The sequence below is a fragment of the Marmota flaviventris genome, chromosome 4, assembly GCF_047511675.1.
Source record: "Marmota flaviventris isolate mMarFla1 chromosome 4, mMarFla1.hap1, whole genome shotgun sequence".
NCBI lineage: Eukaryota > Metazoa > Chordata > Mammalia > Rodentia > Sciuridae > Marmota > Marmota flaviventris.
In genome coordinates this window covers 50,132,572-50,158,683 of record NC_092501.1, presented here as the reverse complement: position 1 = coordinate 50,158,683, position 26,112 = coordinate 50,132,572, and the positions used below count along the sequence as shown (strand labels likewise).

At 48.2% G+C, this 26,112-nt stretch overlaps 2 protein-coding genes across 16 annotated transcripts in view; both read right to left on the bottom strand.

The window, feature by feature from the left end:
• Positions 1 to 79: 79 nt before the first annotated feature.
• Ndst2 (N-deacetylase and N-sulfotransferase 2) lies at positions 80 to 9,796 on the bottom strand. Of its 4 annotated transcripts, XM_027931338.3 has the most exons (14): positions 9,667 to 9,755; positions 4,838 to 6,182; positions 4,543 to 4,630; positions 4,087 to 4,241; positions 3,716 to 3,901; positions 3,199 to 3,327; positions 2,886 to 3,068; positions 2,701 to 2,797; positions 1,950 to 2,073; positions 1,670 to 1,844; positions 1,304 to 1,474; positions 1,094 to 1,203; positions 795 to 897; positions 80 to 695 (listed from the first exon to the last, which is right to left on the bottom strand). In XM_027931338.3, exons 2-14 carry the CDS (start codon positions 5,840 to 5,842, stop codon positions 570 to 572), a joined length of 2,652 nt encoding a protein of 883 aa, XP_027787139.2. In that variant the 5' UTR covers positions 5,843 to 6,182; positions 9,667 to 9,755; the 3' UTR covers positions 80 to 569. The 4 variants fall into 4 exon arrangements, with proteins under 4 accessions (XP_027787139.2, XP_027787143.3, XP_027787140.2 ...); XM_027931342.3 differs by lacking the exon at positions 4,838 to 6,182 and having other exon boundaries at positions 9,667 to 9,796; XM_027931339.3 differs by lacking the exon at positions 9,667 to 9,755 and having other exon boundaries at positions 3,716 to 3,826; positions 4,838 to 9,643.
• Positions 9,797 to 10,601: 805 nt separating this feature from the next.
• Positions 10,602 to 26,112, bottom strand: part of Camk2g (calcium/calmodulin dependent protein kinase II gamma) — a 59,410-nt gene continuing 43,899 nt past the window's right edge. For 5 of the 12 annotated variants that reach the window (XM_071611155.1, XM_071611157.1, XM_071611156.1 and 2 more), the window contains 7 exons: positions 21,828 to 21,896; positions 20,638 to 20,682; positions 18,955 to 19,003; positions 17,329 to 17,442; positions 15,278 to 15,353; positions 14,851 to 14,945; positions 12,706 to 13,279 (listed from right to left, as the gene is read on the bottom strand). In XM_071611155.1, the coding sequence (XP_071467256.1) occupies positions 13,047 to 13,279; positions 14,851 to 14,945; positions 15,278 to 15,353; positions 17,329 to 17,442; positions 18,955 to 19,003; positions 20,638 to 20,682; positions 21,828 to 21,896 (681 nt within the window). In that variant the 3' untranslated portion in view covers positions 12,706 to 13,046. Of the gene's footprint in view, positions 12,576 to 12,705; positions 13,280 to 14,850; positions 14,946 to 15,277; positions 15,354 to 17,328; positions 17,443 to 18,954; positions 19,004 to 20,637; positions 20,683 to 21,827; positions 21,897 to 26,112 lie in introns of those variants that run through there. The other 7 variants (XM_071611159.1, XM_071611161.1, XM_071611160.1 and 4 more) reach the window with 4 other exon arrangements.

The window sequence follows — 26,112 nt, the reverse complement described above, 5'->3', positions numbered from 1 at the left end:
TATACCTTGAGCCAGGGGAAAAACAGATCTGATATTTGCTTTATTCTAGTTTTTTCACTTCAGTGAGGTAGACGAAACAGAAAAATAAGGATGTTTATTACGGACATTTCTAGCCCACAGCTTGGGCTTATACTCAGCTCTAAGAGCCACTGTACGACCTCATCCCCATTCAATGTGAATGACTTAGGGAGGCCGGGCCCCACGTAGATCCACTGCCTGACTAAAGGGGCCTCAATAAAAGGTCCCTCTCTTAGCCAGGTATAGATAGATATACTGCTGGGACTGCAGAGGAAAATCATTGGATTAATATGTTACATTCCTCTACACCTTGTCTGGACCCTCTTATTTCTCCCACCTCCCAATTTCATGGGTCAAAGGTACCTAGTACCATGACATGGGGTACCAAGTAAAGCCTCACTATCAGGCCCCAGAGCTATGGGAAAGAGATGCCCTTCCTTCTCAGCCATCGCAGGCCTGGGGGGGCCACTGAGGTAGAAGGGGGAGGGGTCAGGCCACTCTTATTCCCCTTGTGGGCCCTGCTTTTTGCTGGTAATGGAAGGCTGGGAACATCAGCCCAGACTGGAACGCTGCAGTTCTTCCCGAAGCCACGAGGGTACTGCCTGTCCAAGCCGGTTCAGCAGCTTCGACAGCTCCAAGTTATGGTTTCGAAAAAAATCCGTAAGGAAAAGGCGGGACTGACAGGAGAAAAATGAAGGGAGACACAAATAGTAAGGACCAGGATGGAATCAGACCCTAGAGTTGGAACAGGACTATCCTTCCCAGACTTTACTTACCTCAGTGTCCATATCTGGGTACCTCCGGCCTTTGCTTTTGCCTAGACATCGAGTTTTACCACCTTCAAGTCCCTGGCACCAAAATCCCTTATCTTCATCAAACCTGCTCAACAGAAAAAGGACATTTGGTGGCAGGAAGAAAAGAAATTCAAGCCCCATAAATGTGTACTACCCCTCCCAGTCCACAAGGACACATTTCTCTTTGCGAAACAGGGTAAACCCATGTTTTCCAAATAGATGTGATCAGCCTGCTTCCCCACTTCACCCAGAGATTCCTCCCCTGAGTCATGCTCTCCCACCTGAGGGTCCGTGTGTAGTTCAGAAAGGGCGTGATACCCAGGAACTTCTGGATGCTCTCCATTGAGGCTGCAGGATTGGTACGTAGCTCTTGCCCATCCACAATCAGCAGCTAAAGGGATAGGGATGTGGTTCCCTCTAGATTCCTAAGAAGCCTCTAGGCTGAAGGGAAGGTGGACCCCAATGAGGGAGGGATCTTGGGGGGATTGTACCTGTCCAGAGGGGTAGTAAGTCAGCCAGCGTTGTAGATGGGTGGAATAATAGCCAGGGACAAGACAGCGGTTCTGCAGAGAGCGAAGTACCAGAGGGGCCTGGGAGGAAGCTGAAATCACCTGGTAGAAGGTATAGTTCAGAGCAACTGGGTCTCCGTGTGCACGCTGGTGCTAAAGGACAAGGAAGGGAAGGGACAGGTGATTATCAGAATTATTTTGTCCTTATTCTTGGTCTGGTGAAAGTACAGGCACCCCCTCCCTAAGGTACTAGTTGTTTCCCTACCCTCATTCTTTTTTCTCTAGTAATCACCAGTCCCACACCCACCTTCTCCTTAAGCCCCAATGTGTCCCTAGCTTCAGCCAGACCTGGTACCAGGAGTAGGCCCTGTCAGCAGGATTGGTGAGCACAGTGATGATCTTGGCTCTTGGCAGGAGGGCAGCCCCCCGCCGTGGTACAACCTCTGAATCAAAGTAGGTGGCACTTTTTTCAAACAGGAAGTCAGTGCTGGCATTAGAAGGAACAGGGAAGAAGTCCATATACCTAGGAAGCAGCAGAGGAAAGGCCCAGAGTGAAAAAAAAAACCAGATGTCTGCTGGGAGAAGGAACTGTTTCTCTGAGAAACATTCAAAGCAGTCTCAGTCTCACCAGTCAATACCCTTGTGGTAATTAGGGCCATTGAAGAACTGAATCTCCTCAAAGGTGCTTGGGCTAGGGAAGCTGCTAGTCACAGCTGGGTGCAGGCTCAGGAAGAAGTGAATAGCTGTGGTCCCTAAATAGGAGAGAAGGACCAGGCCATTGTTGAAAAGACACCAGCTGAACAGCATGAGTTTGAAGGAAGTAAGAAAACAACCACTCTGGATAGTAAAACTCCCTTTGATCCAGCTATTGTGAGAGAAAATGACCTGTGAAAGGCCCAGGAAAGGGTTAAAACAGTGCACTCAGTCTTGATTGTAATATCAGAATCACTGTGGATCTTTTTAAACCTCTACACATGTGCCTGGGGTGTAGCTCAGTGGTAGAGCACTTGCCTTGCATGAGTAAGGCCCTAGATTCAATCCCCAGCACTGCAAAATACCAGAAAACATACAAAGAAACTAAACAAACTCCACAGATGATTCTGATATACAAACCAAGGTTAAGAATCCTTGTTGGGCTGGGGTTGTGGCTCAGCGATAGAGCAAGTGCAAAGCCCTGGGTTCAAATCCTCAGCACCACATAAAAATAAATAAATAAAATAGAAGCATCATGTTCAACTACACCTAAAAATAAAATTAAAAAACAAAAAAGAATCCTTGTTGCAGGAGTTTGGATTAAGGAGGAGTGGATACGAGAAAGGAATTCCTTGCAAAAGGAGTCTTTAAGGTAGAGCAAGAAAAGTTGGCTAAGGAAGGTTTACCTGTCTTCTGGGGTCCCACAATGAGGAATTTGGGGAGCCGATCACAGGTTTTCTCCTTGGACCAGATATCTTTGTGCCTCTTGTCATCACAGGGATTCTGAAGGCAAGGCCAAGATTCTGATAAGGCCTAATTTCCTAAGTCCCCATCCCATTATGTCTCTAGTCAGCCTGAGCTCCACCCTTACCTGCCAAAGGGGACTTCTCTCCTGGGGGAAAAGTTCAAAGTACTTTCGTGCAAGAGGGACTGGAGGAAGGGTCTGTAGGCGCAGCCGTGTCCAGCATTGGAGGAAGCGCACCAGGCTCTCAAAGGTGTACAGGCCCAACCGGTCATTTCCGTAATTGGACAAATGGGTCATAAAGATGCTGATCTGCAAGGGGGTGCCTGCATGTCAGATCTGGAAGCCTACCCCACCTCAGAATCAGTGTTGGTGAGTAAAGGTCCCAGCCTGCAAACACTTTGGCTGTCCAATCTTCTAGCCCTTCCTCTCAGCACCCTACCGGATTAAGTAGCACTGTCAGAAAGAGCTCTCCTCCTCGGATGCTCCGGTCTAGTTCACGAGAGCCTCCAGGATATTCATTATAGAAGATTGTGTGAGTGAAGAGACCACATGTCTGCCGGGGCAGCACCTGCAAGGAAAAGAAACAAGGATAGATGAAGTTTGAAAAGTAGAATTTTTTTTTTTAAATATTTATTTTTTAGTTTTCGGCGGACACAACATCTTTGTATGTGGTGTTGAGGATCAAACCCGGGCTGCACGCATCCCAGGCAAGCACGCTACTGCTTGAGCCACATCCCCAGCCCTGAAAAGTAGAATTTGAAATAGATGAAGGATAAAAGACCTGAGGCCCTGGGGTTCCCTGGATTTATAGAGGGCTCAGTCTGAAATTAAAGCAATAAAGCACTTACTATGTGCAGTGTTTTTTTTAAATGATTTTTACCCCCTATATATGGATGAACTAGTAGGTAAAACTGTAAGACAATGCAGATTGGAGGCTAAGTGTGGGAGTTCCTCACCATGATGCCGTTGTGAATAAAGCCACGGCGGTAGCGGGCAGGACGGAGATGGGGATACTCCTCGGTACTGGTCACCTGGATGCCCCACACAGATTTCCAGGCCTCATAGAGCTGCGTGTGGATGGGGTACACGCCCGAGTGGTGAGGGGCCACAGCATACCCCAGATCCGTGGGAATCCCATGCTCCTGGGAATGGTATAGACTCTCACCAGGACCTGGTGAGGTTTGGGGAGTAGAGGGTAAAGAGGGTGGGGATGCCTCCATAGAAAGAAAACTGAAAATGGTAGGGGAAGGGTGACCCATTGGGGGAAGGTTAAAAAGGAAGCATTACCTCTGGGAGAAAGTATGGGGAAGAGATTCAAGGGTCTCACCAAAGCAAACTGTTTGTTGAGCCTCATCTGGTCAGCCAGCACGGAGCGATTGTGGAACAGGTGTGGCTGCATGTGGCTCCACATGTGGGGGAACCACCAGAACTCTTTGCGGTGCTTCAGCAGCATGTCGTCCCCTGCATCCTCCTCCTCTGTCCCTATGACCACACACTGACCACTGACCACAGCCAGTCAGACTGAGTACTCTTGTAACAAACACTGACCACCTTCCACCCTTGGGATATTATGACCCTCTGCCCACTCAAGATTTTCTATTTATCCACTGTCAACTTGATCTCCAGCTACTCACGCTAAATTCATGGCTATCACAAGCTCCTCACAGTAATCTGACCCCAAACCTCACCCCTTTTATCCAACTTGTCTGCCCAGGGAGATAAACAGTGAAGGGACAGATCAAACTAAGACTGATGTGCTGAAGGAGCAGGGGAGTAAGCTTACCAGTATGGTAGAACTTGCCCGAGAAGCCCAGGTTGAAGGTGAAGTTGGGGACTAAAGTCCTGAGTTTGTTCTGGGTGGTCAAGAGAGCCTGGGAAGAGTAATAGGAACATGACATAAATGGAAAGAGTAATCAGGACCCAGCAGATTGAAGAGATACATGAGCAGCAGTATTCTTCCTTGTCTGGAAAGGGCAGGAAACATTCCTGTGACAAACTCAGAACCAAGGCAGGGAGTCCGATAGGCCAGAGTTTGAACCGTTTCTAAAAAAAAATTGTAAGGAAAAATAAAGACTGACCTCAACATCAGCCACCTTCATGCGGGTACCTTCTTTGCCCACAAAGATATCATCAATGTCTACTAAGATATAGCGGTCAAGGTCCAGGCAGAGGCGCTTGCCAGTGAGGTATGCAACAGCATCAACGAAGACAAGTTTGTGGAGCCAAAATGAAAGGCCATGGCCAAAGAACACCCGCTGGATGCCATCATGAAGCCCCAGGTCCTGTACCACAGTGGGAAGTCGAGCCCGACGAGGCACTGGTCCTAGCACAGGGGGTTCAGCTGGCCGAAGGCTGGCAAGAAGCACTGGTTCATATGTGCTGTGATTGGATTGGAAGATGGTCCAGTCATCACCAGGCAGTGGCCCAGGTTCCAGGCGGCTAGGGCGAGTGAGATGTAGCAGAGGGGCAGAAGGATTCACTTGGTAGTCGCGTAGTCCCAAGTTTGAATGTAAAAAAAGGGGAAAGCCCTTGAGTTGAGCACTCAGTAGGCTGTGCTCATGGGCTCGGAAAAAGCCAATGATGCCCACACCATACTCCACACAGTATCGATCTAGCAGTTCCCGACTCCAGGCATCCAGGTTAACATACTTGAGCAGGTTCTCATAAATTACCAAGACATAGCGGCCATGGGTATGATCAGTCAATGTGGGCATATCCCCTCGACCAGGTGCCAACTCAGTGCTATAACGAAAACGACTAGACTCCAAGATGGCCACAATCTCCTGACCCAGTTGTGAGTATGCACTCTCCACAAACACAAGGACCACTGGTTCGGTTCGAGCTGTTTCTGGAGGCCTGGGCATTCGAGGAGGGACTGGAGGCCGTGCAAGGCCAGGGGCAGCTGCCCCACTACTACTGCAGTCTCCCAAGGGCAGGGGCAGGGGTTCCTTAGCCTTGGGGCTGGTGGATACATAGTAAGCCAGGAAGCCCATGGAGCCCAGGCTGAAAGCAATCAGCAGCAGTATGAGGCGGTGCAGTTCCAGCTGCCGAGCTGGGCGTACCACCTTCCACAGCTGAAGCATGGCGGGGGAAATGAGGGAGAGATGGGAACCACCACAGGGGATGGGAGGTAGGAGTTCTATAGTCTGGAACTGTCTTGAGAGGATAAAAGGATAGGAAAATAAGGGAAAGGGATTCCCTCAGGGTCAGCTCCCTGAAAAGGTGAGTCAAGTTCACTTAGTAAAGGGTAGGGGAGGTAGAAGGAACAGTAGGGGGTAACTGGACAGAGTCTACTGGTCTCAAGTCACCATGGCCCCCTGGCCCATGGCTTCAGGCTGCAAATCTAGCCAGGCTCCACTTTTGGCTCTGGCGGAGCTCCTCACATCAGAATGTCAGTAAAGTTCACAATCTTGGCCCCACTATCTGTAAGACAGAGAAATCAATGTGTTACTTCTCCCTTTAAACTATATTAATCTATTCTTTTCAAAGCCAGCCTCAGCAATGGTGACTCGGTGAGACCCTGTCTCTAAATAAAATACAAATAAGGGCTGGGGATTTGGCTCAGTGATCAAGTGCTCCTGAGTTCGATCCCCAGTACCAAAAAAAAAAAAAAAAAAAAAAAAATCCATTCTCCTTACCCTTACCTCATTTCTCTTACCTCCTGTTCACTGGATGATTTACTTTCCAAAAGGAAAAAAAAAAAAGAAAAGAAAGAAAGGAAAAAAGCTTCTATAAAAGAACACAAGTGGAGCACTATACCTTAGCTTCACAACTTGTAAGGAAATGAATTCTCCCATCTACAAGAGGCCAAACAGCCTAGGAGATTGAAAATGGGCCTGTTCTGAAAGGAGTTCTCAACCCATGACCGAACAGTTGGCCAACGAGGAAAAGTTCTGTTCTTTCTGTGAGGAAGGGACTGAAAGTCCCAGAAGTCCCATGCCCCAACGAACTATCAGATAAAAGGAAACTCATGAGTCTGTTAATCTTCTGTATCAATCAAACCCATCATCATAGCCAACAGCACTAACGAACTTGCAATCATATGGACACTATAGTGGGGGAACTCAAAGAGAAAAGAGATGGTGCTAAGCATTCTATTAATCTACTTTTCAAGTTAATTAACTTGGAGACTATGAGACTCTCTTTTCCACTGCTTGTGAAAAATTTCCCACCTCTGGCCCTTTACCTCACCTGTATCAGAGTAAGAAGAGATAAAAATGGAGCCCCAGAGCAGGCATGTCACTAGAACCTGAGAAAAGCCAAAAAGCTGAGACTAGAGTCTCTCTCCCTGACCTTTCCAATTCTCCTTTCTAACATGGTACTATATCCCCATTCCTGAATAGCTCAGAAGGGTCTCTGAACTAGCCTGGAGAGACATGAAGGGTAGATGCAGTTAGAAAAACATAACAAACTGGGGCTTGGGTTGTGGCTCAGTGGTAAGGCACTTGCCTAGCTTGCATGAGACACTGGGTTTCATCCAAGCACCACATAAAATAAATAAATGAAATGAAGGTATTGTGTCCATTTACAACTAAAAAAAACCCCAAAAAACAAAACAACAACAACAAATAAAAACAATAAACCAACAAACAAAAAATCTGAATGGGAGATAAGAGAGCAACAGGAGGTTAAGTCATAATATGGCAATGAAAATGAGTAAGGGCAGCATGATCTGAAAACACAGTTTTAAGGAGATATAATTTGGGGGACTTCTTATCAGATTGCTTCTGGAAGCTTTACAGTCACTCTCTTCACCTTCACCACTCCCAGTAAAGCTTTTGGTTAGTAATCCCTCTCTATCATCCATTCCAATTCATACACCCTAGAGGTGAATAGGTAGAGACAGGTCCTTCAGAATTGAGAGAGCTGTTTATAAAGAGTTCAGCTTTGGGGCTAGGGTTGTAGCTCAGTGGTAGAGCACTTGCCTAGCATGTGTGAGGCACTGGGTTCAATTCTCAGCACCGCATATAAATAAATAAATAAAGGTCCATTGACAACTGAAAAAATATTAAAAAAAAAAAAGTGTTCAGCTTTGGCCTGGGTAAAATTAATAAAGAGAGCTGGGAGGGAGGAGAAAAACTGTGATGGGGGACTAGGGATGTAGATCAGTGGCAAAATGTGTTTGGCATGATAAGGCCCTAGGTTAAATCTCTAAGTACCAAAAAAGAATTTTAAAAAAGGTCATGGAGGGCTGGGGTTGTGGTCATGTGAAGCCCTGGTTCAATTCTCAGCACTATATAAAACAAAACAAAACAAAAATTTAAAAAAAGGTCATGGAAAGGGGTGAATCCTAAGAATCAGAGAAATTCTTAGGGAAAACAGTAGTGAATAGAAGTCATTGGGGGCAAGTTGATGTTAATAACACATGTTAGTAACAGTTTATTTATTTATTTATTTTTGTAGTATGGAGATTGAACCCAGGGCCCAATGCATGTTAGACAAGCACTCTACCACTGAGCTATATCCCCAACCCTTTTTTGAGACATGGTTTCACTAAGTTGCTGAGGGTGAACTCAAACTTGTGATCCCTCCTGCCTCAGCCTTCTGAGTAGCTGGGATTTCAGGCACATGTCATCATGTTCAGCTCAGTTAATATCTGTTGCAAGCTTACTACCTGCCAGAGATTTTCCTGAGAGTTTTACCTATACAGATAGTCCCCAAACTAGAATGTTTCAACTTGCAATGGTGTACAAATGACAAGCATTCAGTATAAACATAATCTGACTTTTGGGATTGTTTTGTTATGGTTCTGGGGAATGAACCTGGGGTCTCATGCATCCCCAGCCCAAAGAATTTTGAATTTTGATCCTTTCCTGAGCTAGTGGATATGGAGTACAATACTCTTTTTTAATGCTATATAGGGGCAGTGGCTGTGACCGGTTCTCATACAGCTATGTAATCAGAAGGTTAAACAAATGATATTTTACAGTATACTGTACTGCTAAGCTATCTGTAGGTTTGGTGTATTAAATGCATTTTTGATGTAGGTATCTTCAACTTAAGATGAGTTTTTCAGGATGTAACCTCATGGTAAATTTAGGAGCATCTGTAGTTAATACTCACACCAGCCCTAAGAAGGAGGGAAGAAGTAAATAGTATTATTTCCATTTTACATGACTAATTTGAAGCCCAGAGAAGCTTAGTAACCTGCCCAGGACCAAACAGCTGTCAGTGGAGAAACTGGAATTCAGTCAGGCATGTCAAGTTTCAGAGCCCATGCGGTTAACCACTGCATCTTTAGCTTCATGACTGGAAGAAGCACTAATATTTGGGGAAGAAGTGACGAGAGACCTACTAGGGTGAGGCAATAAACACTGGAAGAAGAACATGGGGGAGATGTGTGTGTAGCAATAGGTTTCTGAGGAGGAGAAACCAAGGGGTCATCAGGTCCCAACACTAACAGGCCCGGGAAGCCTTGGGGGTGTGGGCCCTGTCCCGGGAGACAAGCAGAGAAGATGCTGTGGAGGAAAGGGAACCGAATGGGATCCGAGGCTCACGGAGGGGGGACCCTGTTGGGGGGAATACGGGGTCACAGGTGGAGATGAGGGCACGGATGGGGGGCATTAAGGGGAAGGGGAGCATTAATAGGAGAGGGCACAAGGGTCGCGCCGAGGCGACGCGGGGGTGACATCGAGGCAGGTACTGGGCTGGAAGAGCCCGAGGGGACGGACCCCTGTACTGGAGGTGGGGGGCGACCTGAGGCGAAGAAGGCAACTCCGAGGAAAGATAGTGGAAAGGACTCAGGGCGAGGGGCGAGGAGGGCCGCACTGAAGGGCCGCCCAAGACGACCCAGCGGGTGGTTATGGTGGCAACACTCAAGGGAAGTCTGTGAGGAACTGAGGGTGATCGGGTTGGGGGGAGGGCACACTCTGAATGTGGGAGGTTGTTCTCCTCAAGGGCGGCTCACCCGGCGGAGTGGGCGGCGTCCCCGCGGTCCCCGGGCTCCGCCGCGTCCCGGGGCTGCCCGGCTTCCCTGCTCTCCGGGCCTCCGGCCGCGTCGCGGCGGCTCCGCCATCTCCGAGCGAACGCTCTACCGCAGCCGGGCTCAACCACCCCTTCCACCTGGGGGAGGCGGCGCGCTGCCTCTCTTTTCACCCACTCGGTAAGCGACAGCTCCGAGCCAGGCAGTCGCGCGACCGAGGCGCGAGGAACCCAAATAGTCCTCCGGTGTGCTCAGCCAGAGCCGCGGTCTAGGAGTCGCCAGGCTCCGCGCCCAGGCCGCAGAAGCGTACCCCCTACACCCCAAACGGTGGCACAGTCTGGGGAGCGTCGGGCGTCGCGGCTCCAGAGGAGGGGCGGGCCGAGGGTACGGGCTCCTCCACTCAGCCCGGCGGAGGGGGAGCCGGGCAGGCCCACTGAGCAGGGGCGGGGCCAGCCCGGGACGCAGGCGGGGCTCGGAGGCGTGGCGAAACCCGTAGCCCACCTCCCCCATCCCCACCCCTTTTGGTACCAAGGATTGAACCCAGGGGTGCTTAACCACTAAGCTGCATCCCCAACCCCTTTTGAGTCAAGGTCTCACTAAAGTTGTTTAGGGCCTCGCTAAATTGCTCAAGTTGGCCTCGAACTTGGGAACCTCTGGTATTAGGAGCCTCAGAATCGCTGGGATTACAGGCGGGTGCCCCCACATCTTGGTCTTCGCCCACCTCTTAAGGCCCCGCGTCATCTATGCCACCCCTTGACTCCCCTTAGCAGCCAGGGGGCCTATAAGAAAATCCTCTTCTGAAAAGATCCTAAAAGGAAGTGGGAGAAGATACTTTTCTCCATCTAAAGCCTTGTAATGCAGGTTGCTAAAATCTAAGCCCCTGGGCATAAGCCTCCAACAGCAATAACACAATGGACTGTTTCAAGGTTATTTTATTAAATATCTTCAGTTCAAGGTTTCATTGTAACAAAGCTATGAAGGGTCTACCAACATTCAGAACAAACACTATTTTTAAATTATTTCTATGTCATGCAAAAATTCTGCATCAAATGCCTTCCATTTCCTGTTTAAAAGATTATTTTAATAGTCTATTGTCTATAGATGCTGACATTAGCCCCAGAAGAGGAGTAAGAATGCTAAGAAGTGGGGCTGGAACAGCCATATGAAGCTATGGGTCTCAATGAACTCTAAGACCATTTGTCTTCAAGCCAGCAAAACCAAACCCTGTGGTGAAGGTATCTGCGAGCTGGCACTGCAGGCTGCAGGGCAGGGTTGGGGGTAGGGCCCAGGGGCTGGGGCATGCATGAGGCGCGAGAGGAGCCTTGCTAAATCCAAGCATCAGCACCTGTGAGTTTGCTCTCCTCAGCTGGCTCCAAAGTAAACCTGTAGCTTTGCCTCTTTTCCCAGCTCCTGTGCCTCCTGAAGTTAGTCCAGGAAGCTGGAGTCTACCCACCTTTCCCTCAAAAGTGCAGATATTTGTGCAGATAAATATGCACAGTTGTTTTGGGAGAAACCCAAGGCTATGACCAATTGCTCCTCCATTATCTTCTCATATTGGCTTAGGGTAGATCTTTTCCTCCTGGAATGGAACTCCTTGAGCAGAGAGAGACAATGAATGTAGGAGTCTTTGCTCTGGACACCTTTTTTGGGTACATGCAGGTGAGGGGAGGTGATGCCCATGCAGATTGTCCAGCAGTAAGTCTATACTTCAGTTGGTCAGTAGAGGCCTCTTTCAAGAGGACGCTTCTTGCCAGAGCACTCAGGTCAATCTCAAAGACAGGGAAAGAGATGGACGTGCAGCAAGAGTAAGAAGGGAGGCAACCCTGAGGGCAGCCTGAATGCATAGAAACAACCACCACCTCTTATCCCACTGCCTCACTCCTCCCATCCCACAGGGGCACTTCACGGAGGGCCCAGGTCCAGATGAGGGTCAGCATGGGGGACCACCACCATGAAAAGGCAAGACAAAGATGGTCCAGAAACAGAACTGCCAAAGGCGACAAAGGGAGCCCTGACCAGAGCCTGGCTCCCTCCTTGCTAAGTTATCAAGAACACAAACACGAAGCAAAGCAGCAAAACCTCCCCTTCCCACCTGCAGGGATTAGGCCTCAATATCAGGGCCCAAGGGCATTGTGCATCCTATACAAATGGATGAGTAAGTAAGTGCATGTCAGACTAACACGAGGTTTCTCATCAGCTTCATAGCAGACATACTTCTGCAGCACCAATTCTCTTCCCTTCTATGCTAAATGAACAGTACAGCAAAGTCCGGGACCTCAGTCCTGAGGCCACTGCTTCTCAGCTGCGTCCACAGCTGGCTGAGAGTTCTGCATTCTCTCTCAAGTAGGTCTAACAGCCATGGTGTTTTCATCAGCTTCTTTCTAGGTGCTTATGCAGTTTCCGAAGAAGCCCACTCATAGACCTGGGGTAAGCAGGCCACCTCAGGGGCCATAATCACATCATGGCCCCCAAAGCTCTGTCAGAGTCCTTGCCTGGTCCCCCTGGGTCCATGGGGGTTCTGAGGCTAAGCTCACCTCTTCAGGACTGGTGGGTGAGCCCAACGTTCATGCCAGGATGGGCATCACACAAACTCCTGTCTTCTTGCAAGCCCAAGGGCTGTAGGTGGTTTTGAAATGCTTCATGGTACAGATTCCATTTTTTTTTTAAACAATCTTTTTTTTTTTTTTCTTAAATGTAAAAAAAACACCTCGGTACAGCAGAGACAGACACGAAGGGCGGGCGGGAGGGCTGCATGCAGGGGCGTGCATTGGCTGCTGCCGCTTTGTAATTTAATTGTTTTAAACCTCAAACGAACAGGACTGCCGCTGTCACTCAGGCCCTCCAGAGCCACTGGCTGCGAAGGTTCGACCTCCAGCTGGAATCTCCTAATACCCCTGTTAAACAGGACAGAAGGTGGTAATAGAATAGAGGACAATGAGCACACACAGATGAGGTCCTAGAGCCTAAGAAAGTTGGGGTGGGGGAGAAGCTAATGTTTAAATATAACACTGTCTCACATTTAAGTACTTAGTAAGTGCTTTACTTATAGTATTTTATTTATTTAACCCTTACAAAAATTTAAGGAGGTAGGCACCACACTTGTCCTCTCTAACAGCTAAGGAAACTGAGACTTAGGGAGGATAAGTAACTGTGTGCACCTAATTTGGAGTCATAGAAGCAGACTCAAATTAGAGTTCAGAGTGTAACTTATTTCAACCACACTCCCCAGCCTTTGCCATTCTTCTGGGATGGCCCATACCTCCTTCCCAAGTTTCACCTCCTAGCCTACTCTTCCTTCTTTGACCCCACCTGTCCCAACCCCTCCCCGCCCCTTCTCCCCTACCACAAGCACCTGTGGCTGAAGCTCACTGCAATGGTGCGGCAGGGGCCCCTGAGCAGTGATAGTGGACATTGAGCCACTTGCCATCCCGGCGGTGCCAGACCCGGGTCTCCTCTGACTGGCTGGTACGAGGCCGACCCTGCCCGTCGATGTACTGGGTGAGACGGATGTAGGCGATGCAAGCTGCGTCCTCCCCAATCACGTGGACATGTGGGTTTAGGATGGTGGTATGGATGGGCTTGCTGTTCTTGGACAGGACTGCAGGGGGAAGGGCAGGGTGGGGTAGGTAGGAGTGTGTCAAGCCTGGGCACCAGCATTTTATTCCCTCCCCACACTTCCAAGTCTTACCCTCCCACTAGCAACTGTTCACAGAATCTCCAAGTCCCCCATATACTCTCCAGAGGTCAGGATACCCCATTATATTAGACTCAATTATCCAAAAGAAATAAATGTGGATAACAGTATCAATATAGCAGCTATTCTTTTAATCAGGCATTGTACTGGAGATTTTATATGCATGAGATGTATTTTTTCGTTGATATTTTCTTCATATAAGAAGGAAATAGGCTCATGGAGATTAATCTGTCCAAATCACACATTCAAACTCATATGACTCTAATGGGAGGCTCATATGACTATATGGTCTTTTGACTTTTACTTATTTATTTATTTTTGCAGTGCTGGGGATTGAACCCAGGGCCCTTGTGCATGCCAGGCAAGCACTGTCTCACTAGGCCACATCCCAGCTTCTCTCTACTCTGTTAGGCTGATGTTTAGATTTCGTAAGGTTGGCTGCAGGGCAAAATCATGAACTCAAAAAACATTCAAAATAGATTCACAACTTGAAAAGGTACCAAAGTTAAAATAACCAAAGCACGCAGCTCAGGTTATCCCCAGAGCTCCCAGCATCCTCTTGGGGGAAGGTAAAGGAAGTTGGATTGCCATTATCAGCATAGGCTGTATAACTGTGAGGTTTTTATTGAGATTCATTTTTGAGTTTAATTCCATAGTTACATAGGGGTTGCAGGAGATTCTCCTTAGAACTAATAGGAACTCTGGAATTAGATAGCCAAGGGTTTACATAGGCAGCTGAAATGTGGAGAGGGTGGGAGTCAGTGGAAAAAGCAGCAACAAAATAAAACTCAGGAGAGAATGGAAAAGGCCTAGGATAAAGTGGGAAAGAAGAGGAAAAAATAGGAGTAGGGGTGAGGAGTGGTTCTGAGAGTAGAGAGAAAGATGGGAAGGTGGTCATGATTCAATTCCTTATCTCCTGGAACTGCTAGGAACTATCCAGTATATATATCACCCCCCCCGCCCCCGCCCAATCCAGGATGCCTGCCTCCCTTAATATTCAGAAGGATTCTAGCCACTACTTCCAATCTCATAAATTTCCACCAATGTCCAGTTACTTGCTTGTACATTCTTATTCTGGTTTTAATTTCCTCTATTATGAAACCTACAGACATAGAGCTTCATTATTACTTGCTGATATCATCTCAATCTAATCTCAAAGGGTTTGTAATCAATCTTGAAAAGAGATGAGGCTTAAAGAAATACAGTGACCTTGATGTGGTGACCAGCACTGCCCTGAGGCAGTTGGAGAATGAATGGGTAGTTGGGGTTCTGGAGCAGGGCCTTCTAAGGTGCCAGTTTAAGACTACCAGGGCACAAAACTAGCAGAGCACAAGGAAGAAAGCATACAGAATGGGATGCAGCAGGAAGGTCAAATAAAAGGGAAATGAGCAACTAGGATGAGGAGGTGAGCAGGGGACAGAGGCAAAGGGGTGAAGGGGCAGGCAGGAGTATATCAGCAGCACGAACCCACTCACGATTCTCAAAGTAAAACTTATGGAAATCCATCCCCTCCACGAGGTTACCGAGGGCCTCAGGCTCAAATGAAGTGAGACCTGGGTCACAAATCTTCCTGCAGGAGAAAAATAAATAAATAAAGCAAAACCTAGCTTGTCAGGCCTCTATGGGATATATGTGTCTTCTTCCTCATAAGTGGTGTGTATCCTGTAGTAGCAGGTTGGTGATGGGCCATGCTTCACAATGCAGCTAAAATCTTTGGGGCCTGCTGCCATGGGCTGGCTAAATCACAGGAAATCTATGTGGAAGGGCTCCCAACCTAAGCACTTAGGGTTTAACTCACACACTATGCCCAAACCTCAGGTGGCCTTTTCTCTGGGATCCCAGTTGCTTTCTGGAAGCAGAGAAGGCCCTGAGAGACATTTCAATGAACAGGTTTCTACTCACGTGTAGGCCTCAAAGTCCCCATTGTTGATGGCTTCAATCAGCTGTTCTGTGATCTTAATGATCTCCTGTTTTCGCACTGTGGGAGTAAAAATCCAACAATTTACAAACTGGACAACCTCCTAAGTAACAGAGAGCCCTCCTCAACCCTTCATGGAGTCCCTGTGATCTTTTTGTCAAAGACATCCCTCTTGTCTGACTGTAAGTTCCTTTGCAGGAGGAGCAAGCTCACCTTTCCTTCCATCCCTTCAGTGGTGTGTGCAAAGCCAATGACCACCTCTTTTCCAAGCCAACCCATTAATTATGGTTCTCTGGCTTTTGTCTCCCTCTCCATCAACAACCAGGTCACAGAAAACACTCTTTTAACAGCTGAGGAGCCTGGAGCACCATGAATATTCTATGTGGAATCTGTGCATCCCATCTCTAGCAGGTTCAATCTCTCTGAGAAGCATCTCCCAATATGGCTGTTTCCACCCCCATTTACTTCTTTCACCAGAAGGGGCTCAGTCAGGTCTCAATTACCACCCTTACTCTTAGCCTTCATTCAGTGGCCCAGAACCTAGCCTTGGGCAATAGCCAGCCTGAGAGCAGAATCTAGCCGAGGGATGAGGGCTGCGGGCTGCCAAAGGATGAACAGAACCCTAGGATAGATGCTTCATTCTCTTCATCCTGCTCATCTCCTCCACAGGGCTTCTATGGGATAAGGGATCTTGGAACTGTAAAAACTCTTGACAGCCTCTCACCCAAGAAATGGCTCCATTTACTCTAGACAAGCTTTGGGAAAGCTATAAATCTCAAACCAGCTCTCATGCTAGGATGTGTCCCTCAAGGAAATCAAGAAAAGGCTAAGACCAAAGGCAAGCAGAGATGGTGCCTTCAGAGCCTCCCTTCCCACCCCATCCCAAGCCCAGAGAGAGCTGGTGACATCCTGCTCTCCTAGGCAGCTTAGTTACAGGAAACTCGACTATTAGCAGAGGATGCCAGCAGGGAAAGGGAGGACTCAGACTGAGCTGGGGCGAACCCTAACCCAAGGCCTCACTGGTCCAGCCTTTCCTCACAGGAGCAAGAGGCTGTAAGACAAATGCATTAGAACAGCACCAGCATGGCACAGCTGGGCCAGCACAGTCAAGAGGCATAGCTGGGAGGGAGTAGTGCAGCCAATGGTGGCCCCACAGTCACCACCACTGGGTAGGCAGCTCTGGGTAAGCAAGCAGCATGTTCGGGGAACAACGAGCTCTATTCCCTTTCTAAAGAGGCAAGCAAGCATGTCCACACAACACACGGCCCCACTCTAACCCAACCAAATCCATCTGGAGGACCTGACTGGGGCCCCTATGGGTGAAGAGGATTGTGTTTAGAAACTCTACAAGGAAAGACAATGGGAGGAAAAGAAGCAAAGAGAGGCATCACAGACATCAACACAGACAGAACTAAAAATATCAAACGAACTGCCATTAACCTTGCGAGGCATTGTATTAAAACCTTCTACTTTCTCATTTCTTTTTATAACATTTGAAGTAGATGCCATTTTCTCCCTGCTTTATAGATAAGGAAACCTAAGCTCTGGGAGGTTTAAAGCTACTTCACATACTTCTGAAAGTAGCATAGCTGGATTTAAACTCGGGTCTGCCTCACCCCAAACCTTGTGCCCTTAATATGATGTTACGCTGAGCTTCAAGAAACACTACACAACACAGTTCCTCAGCTATTTCAATTTTACCATTGTCCCCCTCCCACGGACCCAATTTCTGACACTGGTCCTCTTCCTGGCTGCTGCCAAGGCAAGGCCCACTGCACACCCCAGTGGCTTTCTACTCCCTCCCTCCATGCCACATTCTTCCACCCATTCTTCTGGTATTTCTCTGGGCCTCAGGCACAGGGCCTCTAACTGGAATAAACAGTGCCTCCAGCTGTTCCCCCACCCCAGGTGCAGGTCTTGCTCCTCAAGCTAAGACAGACAGCTGGGTTGGGCTGACAGCTTTGGAGGGGATCCCTGAGGGACTTCAGGATGAGCCAGGGAGTGGGAAGCCAGAATGTGCCTCCCTCACACTTACTGGCTGAGGAGCTGAGAGAAGGCTGGGGCTGCATGCCTGCAGAGGGGGCTGTTCTGTCCCGGGAGCTCCGTCCTTCAGGCATCGAGCTGCCATTCCCAGTGCGGAGCGGGGCAGCTAGCCAGCCAGGGCAGGGCAGGGCAAGGCAGAGCAGCCAAAACAAACAGAACAAGGCAGGTGAGCGAGCAAGCCAGACAGGACCCAAGCCCATGGCACAGAGCCGGGGCAAGGTGACGCCTCGGGCTGCTGTGGACGCTGGACTACATCCCACTCTTCTGCCTCTGCCAGAGAGGCCCTACCAGGCTGAAGCACTGGGAAGGTGCACAGACCTGGCCTTGCAGCTTCCAGAGGAGCCTTAAATCGGCCTATCCTAGGACCACTGCTCCTGGGGAAGATGTTTGAGGGGGCTAGGCCATGAGGTCAAGAGCCCAGCAGCGAAGGTACCTTCTACTCTGCCAGCATTATCAGAATTGAACTGATCTGGCCTGATTCCCAGCAGCCCTGGCGATACTATTCTTTATTGCCTTATTTCTTTCGATTTTTGGAGTTTCCAAAGTTTGGTTTCCCTCATTACCAATAAGCATGCTCTCTCAGCTCCATCTTAACAATATCCTTAGTCTTTTCTGTTGGCCTGGCTGAAGGTCATTTACTGAAGGCAAAGGGAGCAATTCCAAGAGGCCAACCCAAAGAGTAGGGCAGATTCCCATTAGTTTGGCCTGCCAAGCTTCCCACACACCTTGGTACTCTGGCCAATCCCAAGCTTTGGTTGGTGATCCTCACAAGACCTCCAAGACACAGCTGAGTGTGGCTTTACAGACATCAGATCAGTTCTCTTATCATTTGTGGCCAGACCTCGGGACTAGAGTGACCAACTCATCCCTGGGGCCCACGACAATTTTGGCTTTTTTATTTTCTTTCTTTCTTTTTGGTAGCAGGGATTGAACCCAGGGCACTTTAACCACTAAGCTACAACCCCAGTCCACCCCCCTTTTTTTTGTATTTTGAGAGAGGGTCTGCTAAGTTGCTTAGGGTGTTGCTAAGTTGCTGTGGCTGGCTTTGGATTTGCAATCCTCCTGCCTCAGCCTCCCAGTTGCTGGGATTACAGGTGTGTGCCACTGTGCCCAGCTCCCCCGACCCACCCCTGCCATTTTGTGGTGCTGGGGATCCAATCCAGGGCCTTGCATATGCTAGGCAAGTGCTCTGTCACTGAACTACATCCTCAGTCCTTGTCCTGGTTTTGAAACTGGAAGTTCCACATCCTGGTAACTGCCTTGGTCCTGGAAAAACCAGGACAACATTCACCCTACTTTTCAAGGACCTCAGATGTCCCTATTCTAAGACATCACATCATTTTCAACAGCAGAAACAGCTCTTTGAACCCTGGATCCAGGTATAGCTAATGTAGCTACTGTAGACATGGGTCAAAAAAGAGTCCTCTTGCCTGGCTCAGCAACCAGACAAGAACCTCATACCTTGGCCCATGGAAAGTGGATTTTATGTCAAGACTTCTCCTGGGGTATAAAGAGCCACTAGTCCCAGTTCTGGGAACAGAAAAGGCAGGTGCCCCATCAGAGCCAAAGTACCTGTGTTATGGCTGGGGTCCCTTCCCCACCAAGGGCCAACACTTACCTTTGAGGTCCTCATCTTCTGTAGTGGTGTTGCAGCTCTCTGTGGAGCCCTGTGGACCAAAGAAAAACATGTTTCTATATGCTAAGGCCTTTGGAAGCAGAACAGAGCAGAACATGGGACCAGGAGGAATCACAGAGGCTTCAACCTCTACGCTTGCTTTCTGGCTTACAAAACTCTGGTTTCCCAAATGCCCTACCCAACCTTCCCAACTCAGTAAATGGTATCATCTACCTAGTCACTTAGGCTAAAACCTGGAGTCATCTTTGATTCTTCTCTTTCTCTCTTTTCTTTATATCCCAGTCAGCTAATATAAAATAAAAATCCATCACTTCTACTTTCAAGATAAATCCCATGTCTTACTTCTTCTCTTTAAATGAACAGCTACAATCTAACATCTGAACCATGATGATGGTTTCTGGGCTTCTGTACTTTCACTCTTGTTATCTCCCTGAGTTCTTGCTCATATGTGGCCACAGTAATCTCTTGAAATGCAACTTAGATTATATTATTCCCCTGCAAAGAACTGCCAAGAGCTGGAATAAAATGCAAACCCTACCACACATCCTATCTGCTTTTCCAAATTCAACACCCTTCTCTGGCCTTTGCTTACCATGATAAGCTCCACTTGAGTCTTCTAGCATGTGTCTCTGCAGCTGCAGTCCCTCTGATCCATAGTTATTTGGCCATCTCCTTCCCACTGACATTTAGTTTCTAGCTCAACTATCCCCTCCTGAGAGACCTTTCTCTGACCATTTAAAGACCCTGTAAACTCTCTCTTTACCTTGTGCCACTTTCTTGGTTTTTTTTTTTTTGGTACCAGGGATTGAACTCAGGGGCACTCAACTACTGAGCCACATACTCAGCCCTATTTTGTATTTTATTTAGAGACAGGGTCTCACTGAGTTGCTAGTGCCTCACTATTGCTGAGGCTGACTTTGAACTCATGATCTTCCTGCCTCAGCCTCCTGAGCTGCTGGAATTACAGGCATGCACCACTGTGCCTAGTTTGTGCCATTTTCTTCAGGGTATTTAGCCCCATTGGATTATATCTTATTTAATTCCTGTTCATCTGCTCCTCCCCCTTCCCCACAGACAGGACATGTGCTTGTCACCTCTGTAAACCAGAGCTGTGGAAGGTTTTTGAGCTCAATAATACTTTTTATTTTTTTAGAAAGAGTTTTTCTTTAGAAAAGAGAGAGAGAGAGAATTTTAATATTTATTTTTTAGTTTTTCGGCGGACACAACATCTTTGTTTGTATGTGGTGCTGAGGATCGAACCCGGGCCCACGCATGCCAGGCGAGCGCGCTACCGCTTGAGCCACATCCCCAGCCCTCAGTTTTCTTTTTGGCTAACATTTTTTCTCACTTAAGTTCACAACTCATAGAGGAAAATTCTATTATTATTACAATGCCCCTTTACAGATAAGAAAACTGAGGGACTTGCCCAGAGGTCTGGAGACAGGTCTGCTGGACTGCAGAGCCTGGGCTCGGAGTTGCTAAAGTTTGCCCTTCTTCAGAACGAAGCAATTAACAGACATACGTTACCTCCGACCCAGCCTCTGTGAACATCTCAGCATCAGGGTGCAGGCTGTAGGTGGCCACTGGCATTAGACCCTGTACCCAGCCCACCTGTCTTCTGCTAATCTGGAAAGCAGGAGACTGGCTCAGGAGCCGCTCACTCACCTTGATCCCATCTGTAGCATTGTGCACCACGGTGGTTTGTGGCTCCTGAGGGAAAAGATAAAAATTACCTTCTTGACCTGGAGACAGACCTATAGCTCCTCCCTGAGGGAGCCCAACCCCAAACCAGGACTCCCAGAAACTCTATAATGGCCACTGAGGCCCACCCACCATCCCCTCAAGACAAAACATTCTTGCTCAACTGGGGTCTCAAAGATCTGGGAAGCCCTGGATTGAGGTGACAGCACTGGCTAGTAAGAAAGAAAGGCCTGGAAGAAGCAGGTACCTAAGAATTTGAGACAAGGGTTTCTGCTTGTGCTGAGAGTTCTTTCCACATGTCCCCCATCCTGGCCCTGCCAGATAAGTATATAGGAGGAGCCATAGAACTCAGGGCACAGGACAAGCCCTGCTAACATTGTTCATCAAGGGGTGCACGGGAGGCAGGGACACAGGGAGAAGAGAATGATAAGATCTCCCAGAAAGGCCCAGGATGCACTCTCGGCAAGCTTGAGTACAGGGAGCTGCCCACTTTGTCTACTTTTTGCTTTCTCCTGGCACCATGCCAGGCAGCACAAGGGTCCACAGGACACAGAGGGCCCCTCCTCTCCAAGTCATCCCTTTGCTAACTCTAGTTATCCTCCACTAGCAGAGGGAGCTCTGAGACACACAGTGCCTCTTGGAAGAGCCTAAAGAGAACTCAGATGGGGTTCTCCAGGATCCCAGAGATCTTGGCACCATCCAAAGGTGGGTGACCCTTGTCCTTCTTCCTGTTCCTGCCTTTGCAAAGGAGAGGATGAGGCAGATTCTACAAGGAGGTCTCCAAAAACTGATGTACAGTCTCCAAGAAGACCCTTACCCTCTCCTTTTATAAGCAACTCACCTTCCCAGCCCCAATGGAAGACCCAATGGGGGTCCCAGCTGGGGGCTGGGAGGTTTAGCTGAGAGCCCTGATCACTCTTCCCCACAACCGCAAAAGGAGCAGGAGCAATGGTTCTGCCATGCAGGATGGAACATGGCCAAGCAGGAAAATGAAGGGCAAGGGGCCTATGGGACGGCACACAGAGCAGCCTGCTCTATAGGAATCAGAAAAGGAAAGAGGCTAAGGAGTCTGGGGAAAGAGGGCAAGAAGAGGAAGAGGGAAGGAGCAGGAGGCAGCCAGGGGCAGAGGCAGAGAAGCTGTAGTCAGGAGGTACCATGGCCGTCTGCAAGGGCGCGGGCTCTTGGGCTGGGCTTACGAGACTGTTTTTGTTGTTGCTCTGTGGCTGAGACAAGAAAACAGATGGTTTAGTTCCTCCAGAGTCACCAAGGCTGCTCAGGTTTGACTCCCAGACCTCCCTTGACCCCTGACCTGGCCTGGAGGAGCTAGGCCTGAGGTGGCCATCATAACACTATGCAGATGGGAGCCATGGCTGGAGAGATGATCAGTGGAAGGGACTATTGTGAGAGGCCCAGAAACCTAACTCTGGAGACACCCTCAAGGTGGGACTAGTCAAAGACTTGTTTTAGAGCATCTCTCCAGAAATGTTTATTCCACGTACCATGTCATTGCACAATCACATCTGACCTGAAGAAATTTAGGGTCTTCCTTCCACTTCACAGGTAGAAAGGAGAGTGATTTATAAGAAAGCAGAATAAATTCAGACACTCTGGTGCCCTTATCTGTAGGCAATCTCCTGCTACCCTCTACTTGGCATCTGTATTTTCTTCCCCTTAAAATACTAGCTAGAAGCCTGATCTGAAAAGAAAAGGAAGAAGAGCAAGAATACCTGGCCTAGGAAATGGTGTCCAGAGAGGAAAGGGGTGGAATTAAAATTTAAATACAAAATGTATCCATGGACCAAAGGGAGCTGAGACAGGGTAGTGCTAGTCATCTTCTGCCCTATAAATCCTGAACTTGATCAGCTGGAATTGAAGGCAGAGCTCCGAGGGCAAGCAATTCTTGGGTGGGGGCTGTGGATATGGTTCCAGAACCCAGTCCCCAGGAAAGAGCAGGCCACCCTGCAGGCCAACATTCCTAACAGCAACATGACCATAAGGGATCTCTCCTTGCCATTCAAAACATTAAAGTGGCACAGCAGGGTGGGGCTAAGAGGAAGCTGATCAGGAAGGAAGGCCAATCTCAAGGGCAAGAAGCCACATCATTGCTCTGTGCATCTAATAAGTCCCTAACCAGTATATAGTCTCACTGGGTGTCCAGGTGGAGTTTTGGCCACCAAGGAATAGTCTGATGCCTTTAACAGGAAGAGACAAATGTCCCTGTGCTTACCGCCTATGGCTACCGCCTCTGTGCAGAGTGTAAATGAGGACATGTTGACAGCTAGCATGTGCTTCTTCTCTCCCAGGACACACACAGAAGGCATCCAGACTGTCCTACATCTTGCCTGGAAGCCTCTTGGACCGGATTTGAAGTCCACCCCCAGCTTGCTGTCAGTGGCTGAGACACCCCCAAGCCCAGAACAAGACATGGAACCTCGAGCTAGGTATCACATTCTAAAAGACTCTACTGAACTCTGCAGGCTAGAAAGAAAGATCCCAGGTGTAGTCAGGACATGAGCCAAGAATAACATGAGCTGATCTCTTCTGTTTCCACCAGTAAAGAGTGGAATCCTCCTAGCTCAACTGTTGATGATGTCCTCTTGCTTGGGGTTGATCGGAGAAGGCTGCTCTGCTGCCATGCCCAGCTGACACCAAGGCCCTCACAGGGAACAATAATGACAGAGTGCTTGTAAAACCTGCTTTATCTGCAGAGGGCCAGGAAGAAACCCAGGTGGCTCCACCTCTGGTTTTAGTGGATGGTTTCATAATGACTAAACTTGCTATGTTCTCCTTGGTGCCCTATGTCCCATGAGAAAGAAGATGTGTTACTGTAATCTTTCAGCTGTGCTGAAGGCTGGGTGGGAAGGATGGGACTCTGGGCCCACCCAGAGGATGGGACTTGCACAGGGGAAAACCCAGGAGAGCAAGGATCAGAGCCAGGAGCCAACCAGCTCCTCTGCTACCAGCTGCCAGTTTGTAGATAGCAGTTGCTTATGCCCAGTGAGCAAGGCTTCTCCTCCTGAATCATAGTGAGTGAGGTTTTCTCCTTGTGCTTACCACCTGACCCCAAGTCCCTACCAGATTCATGTCCTGCCCTACTGGAGGCCCATCCAAACTCCAAAGCAGAAGGTGCCATAGTGCACCTTTCAATGCCCAATTTTGAGGCCACTGGGTGACCTTGGGCAATGGCCCCCATCTGGCAGGACAGGCCACATCTGCCCACAAAGCACAGACATGCAGTGAGGATGAGTGAAGCACACGCACATGGCAGAATGGGTCTGCGTGGCTGGCAGGCGGGCACAGGCAGCATGGAGTGGGCGGATGGGTGGGCAGGCAAGGCTCACCATTAGGTGCACGCTGGAACTCGACTTCCTTTTCTGGACACATCACAGCAAAAAGGAAAGAGAAGGGGAAAGAGGAGGTAAGAAGAGAAGCACAGAGACACTGCAGGTTAGTGCACCAGCATGGGCTCTGCACTGGGGGAGAGAAGAAAGGAAGGAGGAGACCGGGAGTTCAGCACCAGAAGGGTTAAAACAGCATGTAGACTGAAAAGCACACACACCCCTCCAGACCCCAGAGGGGAAGAACTCTGTTGTCAGGTTCACAAACACAGATTTAGTATATTAGAGAAGTCTCAGCCTTGCTCAGAGAAAGCTTCTTAGGAAGATTAAGTCACAAGTCTGTGAGGGTAAGTAATATCTGTTGCAAATTTATAGGTTTACGTTCAAAAGGCTAGTTGTACCTATAAGGGTATTTACTTTCCCACACTGCTAGATCTGTCTGAATATGAGTGAGCTGCTACCATCAGGAAAGTAACAAAAAGCTACTCTAGACTATCCTTAGCTTTATTTTTTTTTTGGGGGGGGCAACAGGGGGTACCAGGAATTGCACCCAGGGGCACTCAACCTCTGAGCCACAACCCCAGCCCTTTCTGTATTTTATTTAGAGACAAGGTCTTGTGGAATGGCTTAGGGCCTTGCTAAGTTGCTGAGGCTTGCTTTGAATCACGATCCTCCTGTCTCAGGCTTCAGAGCCACTGGGATTACAGGTGTGTGCCACAGTGCCAGCCATCCTTAGCTTTAATAACTTTGTGTGTGAGTGTGTGTGGTGCTGGGGATTGAACCCAGAGCCTTGTGCATGCAAGGCAAGCACTCTACCAACTGAGCTATATCCCCAGCCCATTAACATTTTACTTCTGAACCTAGACTTTGCTGCACTCCTAAATTGCTTTTCTGATAAAAATGTTGGGTTTTTGAAAACGATCTCACAGTTAAATTTTGGCCATCCCCTTCTATATCAGTATGGTCATGCTTTTTTAAGATCAAATTTTGACTGCATTTTTACAATTACTGGGAAATAGAAGAACAGGAGTGCTGGTGATTACAAGTGCAGTGATCATGATCAAGATACAGAGATGTAAGCCACAGGGAATGCTGAAAGTAGCAATTCCTTAGCCTCAACTAGATGCTAAAAGACTTTATGTTTAGATGTGAAACAAGAGCATCAAAAGGAAGACCTCATGGCGCACTGAAAACTCATCTCAGAACACTGTGTCTAAAAGGTGAAGGGGAATTATGTATAATACCATTAACTCACAGGAAAACAGAATCCCCTTGGAATATGTCCATCTGTTGTTTGACTTTTGTGCATTAATTTAGTGACATCCAACAAACACTGAGGGCTGTTCTGGGCACAGTAAATGTGTCTGATAAATTGTTTGTGCCCCTAAGGGGGCCAATGTTTTACTTTGAAAAACATTTTTGGGCATGTATTATAATAAAAAAAGGGGGACTACAAATATTTAAAACAATATCCATAATTTAGAATTTGATCTAAAGAAAAATGAATAATCTAAATGTAATCAGGCTTCTTTTGTACTAGCCCTCTGAATATGCTCAAATGTAAAATGAGATGTTCCTTCCAAAATTATCTGTCAAAAAAAGAACTGCCTTACATTTATATCTACCTACCTACAAACCTACCACCCATCTTTCTTCCTACCTATTTCCTGATATCCTTTACCCAAACAAGAGTGTTAATGCTTTGAAGGAATAGGCTTTTCCCCTGGAGAAAGCAGCGTTCAGGTTTCTAATTTGCAATGAATCACAAAAATAATAAGTCTGCTGGGTGCTCATTCACCAGGCCCAGTCCTTGGTTCTGGTGATTTTCAGGGACTCGTTGTTAAAGGCCATTGCAGTTGCCTTTTCCTGGACCTTGCTTTAAAGCAGAAAATCTCTCAGCCTCGTGCTAAATATATTCCCAGGCTTCTCCTACCTGGCTCCCTTCTTCCTCAACTGTCCTGCAGAAGAACCCAAGATAACTCTTTTCCCACTCCAAGACTGATTTCCAGGCTAGTGCACATCTTTCAGCTTCTCTCTCCCATCTTCTCAGGCTTTTGCCCTTCAGCCATTCACACCTGGACTCTTCCACCAGCATACTGCA